The 14,949-nt window shown below is 54.3% G+C and overlaps 5 protein-coding genes across 5 annotated transcripts; 3 read left to right on the top strand and 2 right to left on the bottom strand.

The window, feature by feature from the left end:
* Positions 1-210: 210 nt before the first annotated feature.
* On the bottom strand, positions 211-3,106 carry F5144DRAFT_248949 (peptidase family M3-domain-containing protein). The gene is made up of 3 exons (XM_066783429.1): positions 2,008-3,106; positions 842-1,947; positions 211-779 (listed from the first exon to the last, which is right to left on the bottom strand). The coding sequence occupies exons 1-3, from the start codon at positions 2,794-2,796 to the stop codon at positions 509-511; spliced, it is 2,166 nt and encodes a 721-aa protein (XP_066643474.1). The 5' UTR covers positions 2,797-3,106; the 3' UTR covers positions 211-508.
* A 727-nt stretch (positions 3,107-3,833) lies between these two features.
* F5144DRAFT_548318 (uncharacterized protein) lies at positions 3,834-4,520 on the bottom strand (the record flags this gene model as incomplete). Its single annotated transcript, XM_066787521.1, has 4 exons — positions 3,834-3,862; positions 3,915-4,148; positions 4,212-4,365; positions 4,518-4,520. The coding sequence occupies 4 exons, from the start codon at positions 4,518-4,520 to the stop codon at positions 3,834-3,836; spliced, it is 420 nt and encodes a 139-aa protein (XP_066643475.1).
* A 1,068-nt stretch (positions 4,521-5,588) lies between these two features.
* F5144DRAFT_603079 (CoA binding domain-containing protein) lies at positions 5,589-6,230 on the top strand (the record flags this gene model as incomplete). The annotated part of the gene is made up of 2 exons (XM_066791259.1): positions 5,589-5,685; positions 5,869-6,230. 2 exons carry the CDS (start codon positions 5,589-5,591, stop codon positions 6,228-6,230), a joined length of 459 nt encoding a protein of 152 aa, XP_066643476.1.
* Positions 6,231-7,104: 874 nt separating this feature from the next.
* F5144DRAFT_548320 (uncharacterized protein) lies at positions 7,105-8,188 on the top strand (the record flags this gene model as incomplete). Its single annotated transcript, XM_066787522.1, has 3 exons — positions 7,105-7,255; positions 7,322-7,417; positions 7,473-8,188. The coding sequence occupies 3 exons, from the start codon at positions 7,105-7,107 to the stop codon at positions 8,186-8,188; spliced, it is 963 nt and encodes a 320-aa protein (XP_066643477.1).
* Positions 8,189-10,410: 2,222 nt separating this feature from the next.
* On the top strand, positions 10,411-14,736 carry F5144DRAFT_573747 (uncharacterized protein). Its single transcript, XM_066788981.1, has 8 exons — positions 10,411-10,554; positions 10,674-11,185; positions 11,261-11,860; positions 11,916-12,067; positions 12,126-13,059; positions 13,122-13,273; positions 13,339-14,281; positions 14,393-14,736. The coding sequence occupies exons 2-8, from the start codon at positions 10,720-10,722 to the stop codon at positions 14,704-14,706; spliced, it is 3,561 nt and encodes a 1,186-aa protein (XP_066643478.1). The 5' UTR covers positions 10,411-10,554; positions 10,674-10,719; the 3' UTR covers positions 14,707-14,736.
* The last annotated feature ends 213 nt before the right edge of the window (positions 14,737-14,949 follow it).

Below are 14,949 nucleotides of genomic sequence, written 5' to 3' on the forward strand. Positions count from 1 at the left end.
GTGTTTGCGGTGCGGGTGGGCTTCTCAAGAAGGTCCTCGGCCAGGCTGCTTGCTTTGAGTTAAGGCGACAAAACCGCGTAGGATAAAATGCGTAGGTTTGCTAAACAGGTACAGAAATATGTATGTAGTGGGTTGCAACGATTTTGTTACGACAAAAATAAAGGAAAGTTGAAGACAACCGTTGTGCTGTTGAAACTGAGACCGGGGAAAGGGGCGGCGTGAAGCGCGGTATCACCTGACTACGCGTATGTACATGTACATACTCATTTCGTCGCAAATAGGGGTTGCAACTACGCGGCTAAAGTTATACACATAGGAAACATTGACTGCGGCCTGTACGATGCTGTACCGTGTAGGTACCTCAACGGCTGAACTTTCATTCAGCTTCTCAACCACGGAGTATTTATTTGGTAAGCTATGGGCGTCACTGAACTACGACCACGATGACGCTTGATGGCCGCGCAAATGGTGTACCCAATCAGGTACAACTTTTCACTGCGGCGCACACTCAAGCCTCGAGCCCCAGCTCCTTGTAAAAAGCCTCGGAACTCGGCTTCCTCCCCAGGAACTGCTCGAGGGTGAGCATCTCGTCCTGGGACCCGCCCTTCTCGAGCACCGTGTGCCTGTACCGGCGGCCCTGAGTGGGGTCCATCGGGTTGGCCTTGAAGACCGAGTAGAACATGTCGGTCGAGTAGACCTGCGAGGACAGATAGCCGTAGTAACCGGCGTCGTAGCCGCCGATCAGGTGGCCAAACGTCGCCTGGCCGTTGCCCCATGTGCTGCGCGTGATCCATCGTCAGCATAACCTCGCTCGTTGTAAAGGGGAGAGTGGGCGGCTTACCTAGGTTCGCCCTGTGCTTCAGGGCCCTTGATCTGCGAGATCTGCACGCGTAGGTCGTTGTACAGTTTGCTGACGTCCAGCTTCTCGAGTTCCTCGTGCGTCTTGGGGGTGTGGACCGTCATGTCAAATAGGCCGAAATGTAGCTGGCGAAGGTTGAAGAGGTTGTCGTTTACGTGCTTGGTGGCGATCAGCTTCTCGATGAGGTCATCCGGGATCGGCTGGCCCGACTCGTAGTGCTTGCTCAGGCTCTTGAGCTGGCTGGGGGTCCAGCACCAGTTCTCGAGCATCTGGCTGGGCGCCTCGACAAAGTCGCGGACAGTTGACGTGCCGTGGTACCGAGCATATCGGGTACGGCCGGACAGGTCGTGAATGCCGTGACCGAGCTCGTGGAAGAGGGTCACGACCTCCTCGTGCTTGAGAAGGGAAGGCTTCTTGTCGGTGGGCTTGCTGAAGTTGCAGACGAGGGCCGTGGCAGGGTACCGCCTGGTGCCGTCGGCTTTCAGGAAGCCCGGTTGGAGGCTGAAGTTGGCCGCATGGCCGTACTTTCCAGGGCGGGGATGCAAGTCGAGGTAGAGGTAACCGACAAAGCCATTGCCTTCGCTCGCATCGTCCCAGACGCTGAAAATGATCACATCTTCATGCCACGCAATATCCTCGGCCTTTCCAGTCGAGGAGATGCGCTTGCGGTCTTCCGGCGTTAGCTCGACAAAAACGAGGCCAAAGAGCTCTTCGAAGATGCGGAGCATGCCGGCAACAGTCGAGGTCAGCGGGAAATATTCCGCAATGGCATTCTCGTCAATGCTGTACTCCTGCTCGACCAATAGGCGGTCGTAGAAGCGGTGGTCCCAAAGGTAGTAATTGCCATCAAACGGCAGATTACGGGCCGCGTGGTCCTTCTTCTTGAGCGTCAGGAGGTGCTCGATCTCCTTGACGCCACCTGCGGCCAGCCGACTCTTGAGGTCTCCCAAAAAGTCCAGCACTGTCTTGGGGGTCTTGGCCATCTTATCCTCGATACGGAACGACGCGTGGTCGGGGTAACCGAGAAGGCGTGCGGCCTCGTCGCGGAGAAGGATGGCCTCCTTGAAAAGCGGGGCGTTCTCATTGCACTACACCAAATGTCAGCGTTGCCACGGCTGCTGAGGGATTGCCCATGGCTGTAAACCTACCTTGTTCTCATTCTCGATAAAGACCTTGCGGCGAATGTCGGGGTTCTTGGCAAACTTCAAAGTAGGGAAGAGATCGGGGTACTTGAAGGAGAGGCGGACTTTTCCCTCGTTGTCGCCGGTTCCCTTCTCCAGGGTGTCTAGGACATCCTGCGGGACACCGTCGAGGTCTTCCTTGGTAAGCCAGAGACCGTTGTTCTCCTCGTTCAGGTTCTTCTGGAACGCGATCTGGATCTGGCTGAGCCTCTTCTTGATCTCCTTGAACCGGTCCCTCTTGGGGCCCTCAGGCAGACCCAGACCATTTCTGATGTAGCTCTTCCTCTCCTTCTCTAGAAGCCTCGCACTCTCGACGTCGTCCAGGCCAGCGCTCTTGGCTAGACCAGCGTCGATCAGTCGGTCCTTGTTCTCCGCGATGCTCGCCCCGAGACCCGAGTTGTTGTAAACGGCGTCGACGAGGCGGAAGACATCCTCGCGCATGCTGCATTCGATGGAGAACTCGTCCATGATCTTCTCGGCCTCGGTACTAGCATCACGGAGCGCACTGTCCCCGGACACATATTGGTAAAAGCCGAGGATGCGGGCGCTGAGGGCACTCTCGTTTTCGTCCTCAGTTTGCGGGCGGATGACCGATTCGAAGGTCGCAGCAGCCTTCTCGGTAGGCTTGATGTCGGCAACGAGAGAGTCCAGCAGCGAGCGAGTGCGGTCACACAGGCCCTTGGAATCAGCTACGATGCTGTCCTTGGTGCCGGTAAACAGCGGCGGGGGCTGCGGGGGGTTTTCGTACTTGGCCATGTCGACGTTTGGGGCGTGAGTGAAGTAGGAGAGTTGAGAGGAGAAGGTCAAGGTGCCCAGAGCGGGACGACCAGTCGTGACAGCAGTAAAGGCTCCTCCTAAGGGTGCTTGTTGGTGGGCCTTGCTGTACTTGAGCTGGGTGAAGAGGGCAAAAAGGCGGGGGGCGATGCGGGGGGCGGCCAGGATGACGGTCGTCGTGGAGAAGAGGATGACGGACAATAGTAACAGGAAGACGGCCTGCCGAATCGGGGGAGCAGTGGGCGCCACGGTGAAAGATGGGAGGGGGTTTGTTGGGTGCGAATGTAAACCCTGAGGACCGCGGGGTCCAAGTGTAAGCCCAATTGCGGGGAAGCTCGAGGTGGGACAGGAACAGGTGTTGGACGAAAGGACAGTGGAGGCGGGGACAGCAGTTTGTCAGTCCAACACCTTGTAAGCAAGTCTGAACGGGAGGTGAGAATGAATCATCAAGGCGGGAATTAGGCCCAGGAATTTTGTACGATAATCTCGGGTTGATCGGTGCTTGCTTGGATTACTCGTGGCATTGGAAGTAGTTAGGTAATCACGAAAAGTTTAGGATGCTTCGAATTCATCAGTCGCGGTTGAATCTGACACGAAACCATCATGCCTGGCGTGCCAGCCTTGGATCTTGGAATGCAACAACTAAAGACCCGCAATTGGCGCCAAGCCTTGCTACCACTGGGCCAAGAGCTTCTCCCCCACCAAGAATGCCCCTCCTCGTCCATCTGTCCAAAGTTCCAAGTTGGATATCTGATTTTCAGACAGAATCAGCATTTGGTGGAATGACTTCCTATTGCTATCTAGGTTGTAACCTGTGTGCCGTATCCCAAGTCCTGAATGGTGTATCATCAATACCAATCCAGGCGCCCAAATTTAATACATCCCAGATCGCACAACTCCAACGCCAGCCGCCCATCACGCAACCAATGCAATTCCCTCCGTTACTGTCATGTCGTAGATCGGCCTCGTCGCCAAACCGGCCCATGACTGCTTCGTAAACCCCCGTCTCCTCATGACCTCTAGTTAGAGAGAATGGTGCGTACGAGCTCTGGTAGGTTGCGTCAGCAAGCGTCCAGCACCACAACAAGGATATCTCCTACCTGTGTAATTGACCTGCCCCGAGCTAGTGTCGACAGCCTTGAGCAACTCATCGACCTCGTCTTCCGACATCTTCTCGCCAAGGTTCGTAAGGATATACTTGAGCTGGCCGACACCAATGAATCCCGTCATGTCTTTGTCAAACACCTGGAAACCGCGGCAGTATTCTTCTGGTTCGCCAGGATCGCGGAAACCGCCCGGCCGGTTCAGGATGCGCTGGAAGGTCTCGAAGTCGACTGTTTGTGCCAGTGTGTCAGCTGCAGTTGACCGAAAGACCTATGAGGGAATGTGCTGCTTACACTCGTCACCCACGCTCTTCTCCAGGTCACGGATCTCGGCCAAGGTCGGGTTCTGCCCGCAGGCGCGGAGGAGGTCGCCGAGCTTGTCGAGGGCTACACGGCCGACACCGCGAATGTCAAATAGCGAGAACGCCTCCTTGTAGTTGGTCGAAGCCTATGCACCGTACTGTTAGCCATCGCCTCGTCTGTTTGGCCCTGTTATGTGATGCGGGGGCTCGGTTTGGAACAGAGCCCGGGGTAAACAAAGCAGGGCCGTAGTGCGATGCGTCGGAAAAAAATTGACCATCTGCTATGGGGTTCGCTCACCATTTTGTTTAAGTGCCTTGGTTTCGGAAATGACGCTGTACAAGGGCGAGAGTTTCAAGAGTTGGATGCGCGGAAAATAGACTGAATGCAAAAAGGCGAGCGATGGTTGAAATGGCGGGATGTGAAGTTATCCTGAGACACGGCCGAGAGTGGTGGTTCGCTGCCCAAGGTGGTTTGTGCCCCACCCAAACCCCATTTTGTTGTTCCCCCCGACTCGACACGTCTCGCGGGGCAACCGCGCAGAACAACCCGCACCAGCCACAGCCTTAGCCACAGAACCAGCCTCATCTCCCTTTGATAACTCCTCCAGGGTTAGGGCTTTAAAGACTCGCTGTCGTCTGACAACCAAAGCCGACTGACTCATGAGACCTACATCGAGCAGATGATAGTTCAATGCTAAATCTCCTTTTGGAGACTGATGCTCATCAAAGCACTCAGAACTGCCCCATCCGAGCTCCAATTCCAACCGAGCCCCATTATTCTTCCAAAGCGCCAGCCATCTGAGTCAGCTAAGATAGCTGGCAGTAACTAACTGCCTTTCGTCTTTCCTGTAGAACCCTATGATCCAATGGAAGACGCGATCCCATCGATTTTCAACCTGCACGATCTGCGAAGGAATAAATTGCTGAGTTCGTCAGCTGCGAGTGCAACCATCCTGCCACCCAAGAATATGACTTAAAAAGTCATTGCAAGGTCGCTGCCAGTGGGGTCAATGATAACCGCCAACGCCTGGGCGGATATCCATAGCCGTCGGAGGACCACAGCCACACATCAACCTCGTCCTCTTCTCGTCTCACCTCAGATTGGGTGACCTTCAAGCCTCTACGCCCAGAATTGCGTTATTGGCCTCGGGTCCAATGGACTGACCTCGTTCAGGTTCGATCTGTATGTACACGGAGAATTACATAAAAGGAGATGCATCCGCTGCGCCGCTTGGCTGGTCCTTCGAGTTTCTATTTGAACCCCCGACTCGCCGTTAATATCCCCGCACTTTCGTCCTTTTCAACGCACTCCATTCCCACCTTTCTCCACTGCACATTAAATCAACGACGCTCCAATTCTACAGCAGCCATGGCTTCCACTGATGCGAACCTCCGGGCCTTCTTCCAGGCATCTAAATTTGCTGTTGTCGGTGCGAGCACAAACACCGAAAAGTACGGATACAAGGGTCAGTATTGATCGTTTCATCACTTGTTTTGTCAATGTATCTCATACGATATCATTTGGCGCGCATGAAGCACTTCGACGGTGCATTGTGCTTTTTGCCTATTGCCACATTTCATCAGGCTTAAACTGAATTATCTATTTTAAACGAGCATGATGGGCCCACGATGCTAACATGCAAGAGCAGTGTTCAAGTGGTATGTCACCCACGGCTTGTCGGTGACCCCCATCAACCCCGGTTCTCCGGCGATTGAAGTCGATGGAAAGGAGATCCCGACAGTTGGGTCGCTCTCGGCCCTCCAAGACGCTCCGGAGACATCCGTGTCGATCATCACGCCTCCCCATGTGACACAGAAGGCGCTCGAGGAGGCTAAGGGGCTGGGTATCCAGGCCGTCTTCTTGCAGCCTGGCACTTTCAACGACGACGTTTTGGCCTACGCGCGGGAGAACTTCACCACTGTCCTGGCAGGCGAGGGCGGCGCGGGATCGCAGGGCTGGTGCGTGCTGGTGGATGGCGAGAGGGGCCTGCAGTATGCCGGAAAGCTGTGAACCTTGATGTCTCGCAGGTCTTTTGTAATTAGATCAGGCATGAAGTACATGACGGTGCTCGTCTTACATGAAATCTCCTAAGTCAACATAAGAGCCCGCTCTTTCAAACAACGAGACTGAAGCTTTCCCTTTTCAAAAGGTGGGCGTTAGACGGGGCTGAATTGCTTCTAGCCAAACGTATCACCTTTCAAGGATACCTTTCTGACCCTTAATGAAATGTAAGAGTCTCAGGGAAGTTAAGGGCATCTAGGAATACCAAACAGTGATCACACCGATAAGTACATAACTGGGTAGCTTGAGTTTCCGCCACTCGGCACATACCACACTCAATGAGTAGAGCATTTGGCTTGTTTGCCGCCAAAGTCACGTCAGTCGTAGTGTATTTCATGTTCTAGGCTAACATGAGAATTTCAACAATCACATGATACCCTCAGACCATCGCCTATGGGCGATCTAGAAAGCGTTGGAATTTTAACGCCATGACACCCGCGCTCAGACTCCTGAGGCCAGGCAACACTAGCCCCACGTCCGTGAACTACATGTATATAGACAACCAATAACATCAGAACTGAGAGGCCAAGGCGTCGACTCGTGCCTGGGATTGTGTCAGCAGGGCGAACGCTCAGGCCTTATCGCCTACGTGGACGTAGGCGATAAGGCCTGAGCGTAGGTACGCAGACGTCTTTATAATGGGCGCCCCCTCCCCGGACACTCCCCCCGAAACTTTCTTTCTTCCACTTCTACACAGAACCTCCGCTTGCGTCCGTCACCCTTTCACTTCTCCAGCTGAGCCTTGCCCAAGATCAACGCCGAGCTCTTCTTCCTGTCGACACTCTCGTTGACGACTTCGCCTCTATCTCTTTCTCTTGCTACCATGCAGCATCCTCCTTCGCGGGTCTCCTCCCGCCCACCACACTTCGTTTCCGAGACTATGGCCTCAAAGACTTGGACCAAGACGGCCAAGTACCCTTCTCCAGTGGCAGCTAGCCCCCACTACTGGCAAGAAGGAGACATTGGCTTTCTGCGTAAGTCAAATTCGAGGTGTCCGTCCCCTCAGTAAAGTGGCATTCAATCCTAACATTTCTGGATAGGTTCCTCAAAAACATTCGGCCCCGAGGAGCTCAGGACCCTAATCCACCGGACCCCAGAGTTCCCCAGGGGGTACATTCCGTTGCGGGCTACTAACCGTGAGTCTTACCAGTTTTGCCCTCGCCCAAGAATCAGGTCGCTAACCCATCCTAGACCCCGTAATTATCCTCAAGCGGCTTTCCCAAGGATCAACCCACGTGTTGATCACGACCGTCTCCGCCCACAACTCTGGGCCGGAGAACGGATACCTCGCCCCGTGGAAGCGAGCCTGCCACCGCCACACGCCACGCGCCGACTTCCGCTCGTTCGACGGCAGCGAGCGAGCCACCGCCGAGTTCCCGCCCCTGTTCCTGCGCCCTGGTCAACAAATGCGCAAGCCCCGCACCAGCTGGGTGCATATCCAGAGCGCCTGGGTCGTGCCGGTGAGCGTGCTCGGCCACTTCAGCGGCGTTAAGGGCGCCCATGTGGTCAGCATGACCGCAGAGAGCCTCGACAACCTGCGCGCTCACATGGCCGCCAGGTGCAGGGCCTGGGGAGCTTGCCAGCAGCGTCTCCTGGCCGCCGAGAAGCCCTCGACCTCTCTGGCAGCCGGCGCGGTCCCGCCGTCCGCCACCGCTTCCGTTGCTTCCGTCGTGGCAGCAGCTTCCGTCGTTGCGGCTGCTCCCGTCGTCGCCCCCGCCCCCGCCGCTGTGGTCCCCTCTGCTGCCTCCGCCGCTTCCGCTGTCTTTCCCTCCCGTGCCACCATCACCGCTGGTGGAGCAAAGCTTCCCGTTTCTCTGCTCTCCTTCGTTGTGCCGCCGGCCAATAAAAACAAACGGCCGAAGAAAGGCAAGGGAAGGAAACCAAGGGAGGACAACGGGCAGAGGTAGCAGTGCCACTGCTGACGTTTTTGGATTTCGGTGTTGGAAATTTTTAAACTTTTTGGATAATAATATAATAATATATAACTAATTAAACCTTGATGGAAGTAATGAGCAGACTAGTAGATTCAACTGCCTATCAACGATAGAGAGCTTAGCCATAGTTCTCACGGAGATATATCCCTAGTTCTAAGCCACTCGGCACTCAAGGAGTAGCTGCAGCGGCATTAGTTTACCAAGGTATGGCAAGGTACCTATTCCCAGGTACCGAGGCATCTATCAAAAGCAGAGGAAGAAAGCGTCAGGACTCAGATCGATGATGGATTGGGCGTGCAAGTTAGGCAGGGCTTGGCACTGAAAATCACTTAGGTACCGAAGGTACCTACAAGGCAGCCGAGCTTGATTATCATACCTAGGTATTTCAAGGGATTTCACTATCAGCGAGAGAAAAACAACGGCGGTTCGTAGGTAGCCTTCGTCCCCTTTCTTGGATGAGATGAGTTACAATGAGTGAGAACTTACCCGAGTTAATGTAAATGAGAAGTCGAGGACTGAGTGCAGCTTGATAAAAGGCTGTTGTTAGAGGGTGGAGGCTTGTGCTTGTATGATTAGGCTTGGTCAGATAGGGAAGGCTGAATTGGTTAAAGTCTGCTAACTGAGGTGAAGTGAAAGTGGGAGAGTGTGACGAACCTACTCCAGGATCCTATCCTGTTAGGGTTCAGCTTCGGTGAAGGTAATCTCTCTAGGATGCTTAGGTTCGGTGCAGCCAAAGGGTGCACAACAATAGACTTGTCTCAACAGTAGGCTTGCGAGCTTGTAGCGAACTGTAGTTGTGATTGCTAACTGGAGAACTCCCAGAGCTCTCCAGAACGAGTGGCTATATACTAGCTATCTAAGGGTGCTCAGAGTGCTCAGGGCCTCAGCTCCGAGCATCCTGAGCACAGGATGCTCAGGGTGCTCACAGTTCCCTTAACGAGCAGAATGAGCACCTGCTCATTCCCTTGGCACGGCCCTTTATGAGCAACAGGGCTGTTCCTTCATTGGCTGCGCGTTCGTACGCAGTGATTGGACCGGGGTACTGCCAGCGTACCCCGCCGGCCGGCTGCATGCGGCCATAACTGTGACAGAGAGTAGCTGGGGAACATCTTGAATGACCTGAATCCTGTATGAGAACTGTGACGAACCTGTCCCAGGATCCTATCCTGTTAGGGTTCAGCTTCGTTGAAGGTAATCTCTCGAGGATGCTTAGGTTCGGTGCAGCCAAAAGGTGCACAACAATAGACTTGTCTCAACAGTAGGCTTGCGAGCTTGTAGCGAACTGTAGTTGTGATTGCTAACTGGAGAACTCCCAGAGCTCTCCAGGACGAGTGACTATATACATACTGTTATCACCGTCCACCCAAGGTGTTCACTGGTGACATTCCCATGTCGCTGGTGAACCGTCATTATCACCAGTGAGGTCCTTACTTCACTAGTGATAATCCCTTCTTGGCAGTGATTCCCCTTCGATTGGGTCCTTAAGCGATTGGCTGTCGGCGCGTCCCGCGCCTCCGCCTGCAGCCTCCCTGGCCGCCCTTATGGTCATTCATGACAAGAACTAACTATTCGCCAGGACTGGGTGGAGCGTGCACGCGCGCAGGACAGCCAAGCGGGAAAGGCTACCAGGGTGGAGTGGGTCATGTGCCAACAGTTATTCCTCCCGATGAACGATTAACGAAGCGTTGTAACACTCATGTTTGAATAGGTACATAAGGAAGATGGTTGCGTTATTGACTTATCAAAAGCTAACTGAGTATTGTAATGTATGCTTTAATCTGATATTTTGATTATTTGTGACGAACCTACTTCAGGATCCTATCCTGTTAGGGTTCAGCTTCGTTGAAGGTAATCTCTCGAGGATGCTTAGGTTCGGTGCAGCCAAGGGGTGCACAACAATAGACTTGTCTCAACAGTAGGCTTGTGAGCTTGTAGCGAACTGTAGTTGTGATTGCTAACTGAAGAACTCCCAGAGCTCTCCAGAACGAGTGACTATATACTTGTCTATCTACCGTTGCTCATGATGCTCACGGGTCTTGGCCCTGAGCACTCTGAGCACCGCGGTCCTTGCCCATTCATTGGTTACGTGTTTCCCCTTAATGATTGGTTCGAGGTATTGCCAGCGTACCCCGCCGGCCGGCTGCATGCGGCCATATCCGTGACAGTATTCCAAAGCCCTTCAAAGTTGATAAGATTCCAAACAGCTAATTTTCCATTCGACCAGAATCCAGTTTTGCTACCTTGCTACGTCTTTTTACAGCGACTTTTATTTATTTCCGGGTTTGTCAATTGAAGCATACCCAATAATAGGAGGAGGCTTCAAGTTGCCATCAGAAAAGGTACGTCGCGCCTTCCGCCATTTCCAGTCACGCGTTGGAATAGGGGCACGCGCCGCAGACTTGAAGCCAAGACATTGTGGACCAATAACCAAGCCGAACCGCCCACCAGTACCTACCAGTCATTCAAAAGATCTTGGGAATGATAGACCCTTTTACGCCTTTCTGATGGCAGACTCTGCCGGGCAACCCCCAGTGGCAGCCTCTCGGTCTTCGCCATCGCCATCGTTTGGGACTGGCAAATCAACAGCCGTCGATTCCTCGGGTGGCTCAACCGACCGTCTCGCATTGGGGACTTCTTCTGGAAATGTAGAAATTACGACCAACGCCCCATCTACGCAGCAAAATGCTGGGTCCAAACCAGTCTTCAAAATGAAGCGGACTGGGTTCACCACCCTACCGTACGGGACTCTAGCCGCCTTTCCCGGATCCCGCCCGGAGCCAGAGCCAGCGAAGATAATTAGTGATATTCTTCCGCCTCTGATCCCTGGATTCCCTGCAACGCCAGACCAAAGTTTCTCAAATCCAGCTCCAACGATCCACCCTGCTAGCGCCCCTACGTCTGATCGCTTGCGCAAGACTAAATATGCCAACGAGGAAGAAAGAAGGAAGGCGACTAGTCTTGCTTTGAAACGTATGTTTACCTACCCACCTTTCGTTAGAAATCAAACCGCCGATTGGATAGCCTTACTAAAGTCCTACGATTCAGAGCGATGGGCTTCCGGCTCCATGGATCATGTCCACAAAAAGCGTGTAGAAACCCTGAGACGTAGAAAAGAGGCCGAGGGTCTACTTGGTGCGCCAGGTATCACCAAACCCTCGCAAAAGACTCCAACCTCTTCAACTCGACAGCCCCGTCTTTCGGACCCGGGTTCGTCAGATCTTGATCGGAAAAGATCAGGTTTCGCTGAGAAGCTCGCTTTCCTTTTCAACAAGCCTGTTTCTAGTGACCTCGCTGATCTGCTCGCTGGCCCTCGGAATTACCGGGAAACCTCCGACTCCACAAGCTGGGGTGATTCCGTTGCCTCGAATGCCGACGTGCTGAACGATAACATGGAACCTAGCAATAATGCCATGCTCAAGAAGACGAGACCTGCCCTTGACTCGACGCTGAACAAGGGAAATAGCGGTGATGTCGAGAGCGAAGGGGATAGCGGGGATTCGTCTAGTGCTTCGAGTATCTCGAACGATGCTAAAGTTGACGACGAGGTCAGTGACGATGACGACGATGAGCCGGACAATGGGAAAGAGGCCATTGCACAGCCTATCATAATGGCTGCCCCGGACCGCGCTTATACGCGATGGAAAGGTTAGTGTTTTGATCGGCGAGGCGGGGACGGGTGCTGTTTTCTAACACAATGCAGACGAAAACGGGTCCTTGCTGCTGACCCGTGGTGTCCTTATTCCGGAAGGCTACCAGTTCTCGACATCTACTCCGGGGCATCCATGGGTCTGTCCAGTGCGATCGTGCCGCAAGGTATTTGTAAAACTTGTACAGCTTGGCAGCCACTTTATTGTGAGTCTACAGTTAAGTTTGTAAATATCTGAGTCGAAAGGCTGCTAATATAAGACAGCGCAAGCATCGAGGTGCACATTTGCACGACAATGAGGATGGCACACTTTCAGAACGCCACATCGGCCTTTTACGCCGGGTAGGCGGCCAGGCGTCCCCCCCAAAACCCGCCATCGTCGTTTCCCGGGGCCCTCCCGATCCTTCGGACCCTCCAGCGGTGGAGCCTTCCTATCCACCCTCCGGTCCTAGGGAGTCGGCCGGGTATGTTCAGGACGTGGGCATGGGGGGCATAATAGAGAGCGGATTAAACGCAGACACCCCAACATCATTAACCGCAGACGGGCAAGGATCGAACCGGGAAGGCGGCGGCGCCCTCTGGAGCTACCTTCAACCGCATCTGGTCAAGCACAAAGGACCCGACATTCCTATATCAGGATGGGTCCCGCAGCTGATCACGTTGCCCAAAGTCCGCGATCTCAATTGGAATACCGCTTGGCTAACCACACATCCGTTCAACGACACGAATCCCCGCGATATTTCAGCCCTCATAATTCAAGTGACCGGGGAGCTTGCGCCGGAGCCATGCGACAGATGCAGGAATGGCGTCGGACCCTTCCGTTCTTGCATCATGATATCTTCCAAAGCCGACAGCGGCCCGCTTAGCTCTGTCTTTGCTTGCGCGAATTGCTTTTATCACTGTGGCCAAACGAGATGTAGCCATAAGCCGTGGGGAGCGGAACGAGCGAGCCGAATCTTAGATGGCGAAGTCACAGGCAATCCGCCGATCGACCCTCTTGAGGAGATGGCAGAGGATGAAGAACTAAGCGACGACAGTAACGGAGACGACGAAGGAGATACGAACGCCCTCTATGACGAGAACATGGAGTATACCATGGATGCATCGAACGCAGAAATGGTTCCAGTTCTGACACAGGGTGATGCCCCAACTGGCATCGACGAGGCTGAACCCGGCAGGCTATATAACATGTGGCCAGGTAAGATCAGCCCTTCATGTCTTGAGCCTTTTGACACGCCAGATCTAACAACCGTGTGTCAGGAGATGATGGAAAGCTCATCCCATTATATGGCTCCCTACTCCCGGCTGGCTACCAGTTTGACACAACAATCCCTGGCAGGCCATGGGTTTGCCCAGTGCGGACCTGCCGGAAAGCTCTTTGCAAGAGGGCCGATCTCGGCTTTCATTTCCAGGTACAGTGACAACTTTCCATCCCTGTGGTACCCCGTGTGCCTTGCTGACGATAATTACGCCCTAGCGTGTCCACTTTGCCGCTTGCCTCAACGATAACCGTGATGGGACATTTACCATCAAGAGCTTTTACGAAGATAAAGCTGCCGGTCTTGGTAAAGGAGGTAGAATTCTGAGCCATGCACCTCCTATCGTCGTCTCCAGGGATCCTCCCGCCAGAGCCAGTCCTATACCCAAGCCCCAGCTTCCGAATTACCTCGCGGCTAGAGCGGCACCGGTCACCAGAGCGCCCAGGAATAGAATTCCGCGAGCCAGGCTCGGTGACACAGCGAATCTTTGGGCCTATATCCAGCAACACCTAGCCTCGACGGTAGAGATACCGCCGTCTTCCGCAGTCCGGAATCTCTTGACGCTACCCAAGCAGCGAGATGTCAAGCTCAACACACATCGCCGGAGCAGGGGCTTCATCGAAACCAGTTCCCGGGATGTATCGGCTTTGATAATCCAGGTCACTGGAGACATGGCCTCAGAGCAATGCAAACGGTGCCGTCAGGGTAAAGGGCCCTTCGAGGGGTGTGTGGTTGCTTCTCAGGCAACACACGAGGACACAAAAGCGCGCTACCCCTGCTGTGGCAACTGCTTGTATGGGGGCAATAAGCTTATGTGCACTCTACTCGGTAAGAACCGCGGGAGGAAAACAAGGTCCAACAAGGCCTTAATTGGGGATCAGTCGCCGGCCGTGGCCGAACCGGGAATGCTTGGTAGAAGTACCCAGCAAACACCGACCCTTGACAACGGCGGACCATTCACCAGGGGTGATGCCGCCAGGGAAAAGGAGACGACGGTTCTCCGGTCATCGTCCCACCATGATGCTCCCAGACCAAAACGGCCAACACCATCAGCACTGATCTCCCAGGGAAATCTCCAGAGCCAAAATGATCTCCTCGAAATGGAAGACTGGGAAGTAGCCCCAGGCCGCATCCGCGAAGCGACCGCCACCGAGCCAGACAGTAAGTCACAACCACCCCCCGCCCCCCTCTTTCTCAGCCCACACCCACACATACACAAACACACACAAAGCAACGCAACCCCAGCTAACAACACCCCGCACTTCTCTACAGCCATCGCCTTCTCCAAGCCCTACCTCTCCGCCACGCCGCCGCAGACGAGCGTGCCCGTGTGCGACGGCGCGGCCTTCCGCGTCGACACGGTGCTGGCGGGCCACGCGCTGGCGCTCGAAGCCGACGCCCACAAGACGCGCCTGTGCAGCGTCGCGGCGGGGAAACTGCGCGTCCGCATCGGCGACGAGGCTGAGTTCCTCGTGGGGCCCCATGGTATGTTTAAGGTTAAGGCGGGGGTGCGGTGTGTGGTCAGGAATGGGTTGTATTTGGAGGCGGTGGTGCATACGGTGGTGTTGGGTGGGGGGTATTTTTGAGTTGGGAGGGAATGGGTTGGGTTGGGTTGGGTTGGGTTGATGGAGAGGAGGGGGGGTGGTTGTGGGGGGAGGTTATTCTTATTATTATGATGGGGGCCATACAGTTGGTGTGGCTTGCTTCCAGGATTATTCCCGCGAGTGCTTCGTATATGCGGTGCTCTAGTGTACATTGTAATGTAAAGATGCTTGCAACATATCACATTTGGGGCAGTAAATGGTGAATATCGAGAACAAGACTTAGGG

The sequence above is a fragment of the Chaetomium tenue genome (assembly GCF_020726465.1).
Source record: "Chaetomium tenue strain MPI-SDFR-AT-0079 chromosome Unknown F5144scaffold_4, whole genome shotgun sequence".
Taxonomy (NCBI): Eukaryota; Fungi; Ascomycota; class Sordariomycetes; order Sordariales; family Chaetomiaceae; genus Chaetomium; species Chaetomium tenue.

Excerpts from the sequence above, each read along its gene's own strand:
- F5144DRAFT_248949 (XM_066783429.1), bottom strand. The coding sequence starts at position 2,796 with ATGGCCAAGTACGAAAACCCCCCGCAGCCCCCGCCGCTGTTTACCGGC. Across the intron at positions 1,948-2,007 it reads TTATCGAGAATGAGAACAAG|TGCAATGAGAACGCCCCGCT; the intron begins GTAGGTTTACAG and ends CATTTGGTGTAG. Across the intron at positions 780-841 it reads GAAGCACAGGGCGAACCTAG|CACATGGGGCAACGGCCAGG; the intron begins GTAAGCCGCCCA and ends GATCACGCGCAG.
- F5144DRAFT_573747 (XM_066788981.1), top strand. The coding sequence starts at position 10,720 with ATGGCAGACTCTGCCGGGCAACCCCCAGTGGCAGCCTCTCGGTCTTCG. Across the intron at positions 11,186-11,260 it reads GACTAGTCTTGCTTTGAAAC|AGCGATGGGCTTCCGGCTCC; the intron begins GTATGTTTACCT and ends CCTACGATTCAG. Across the intron at positions 13,274-13,338 it reads ATCTCGGCTTTCATTTCCAG|CGTGTCCACTTTGCCGCTTG; the intron begins GTACAGTGACAA and ends ATTACGCCCTAG.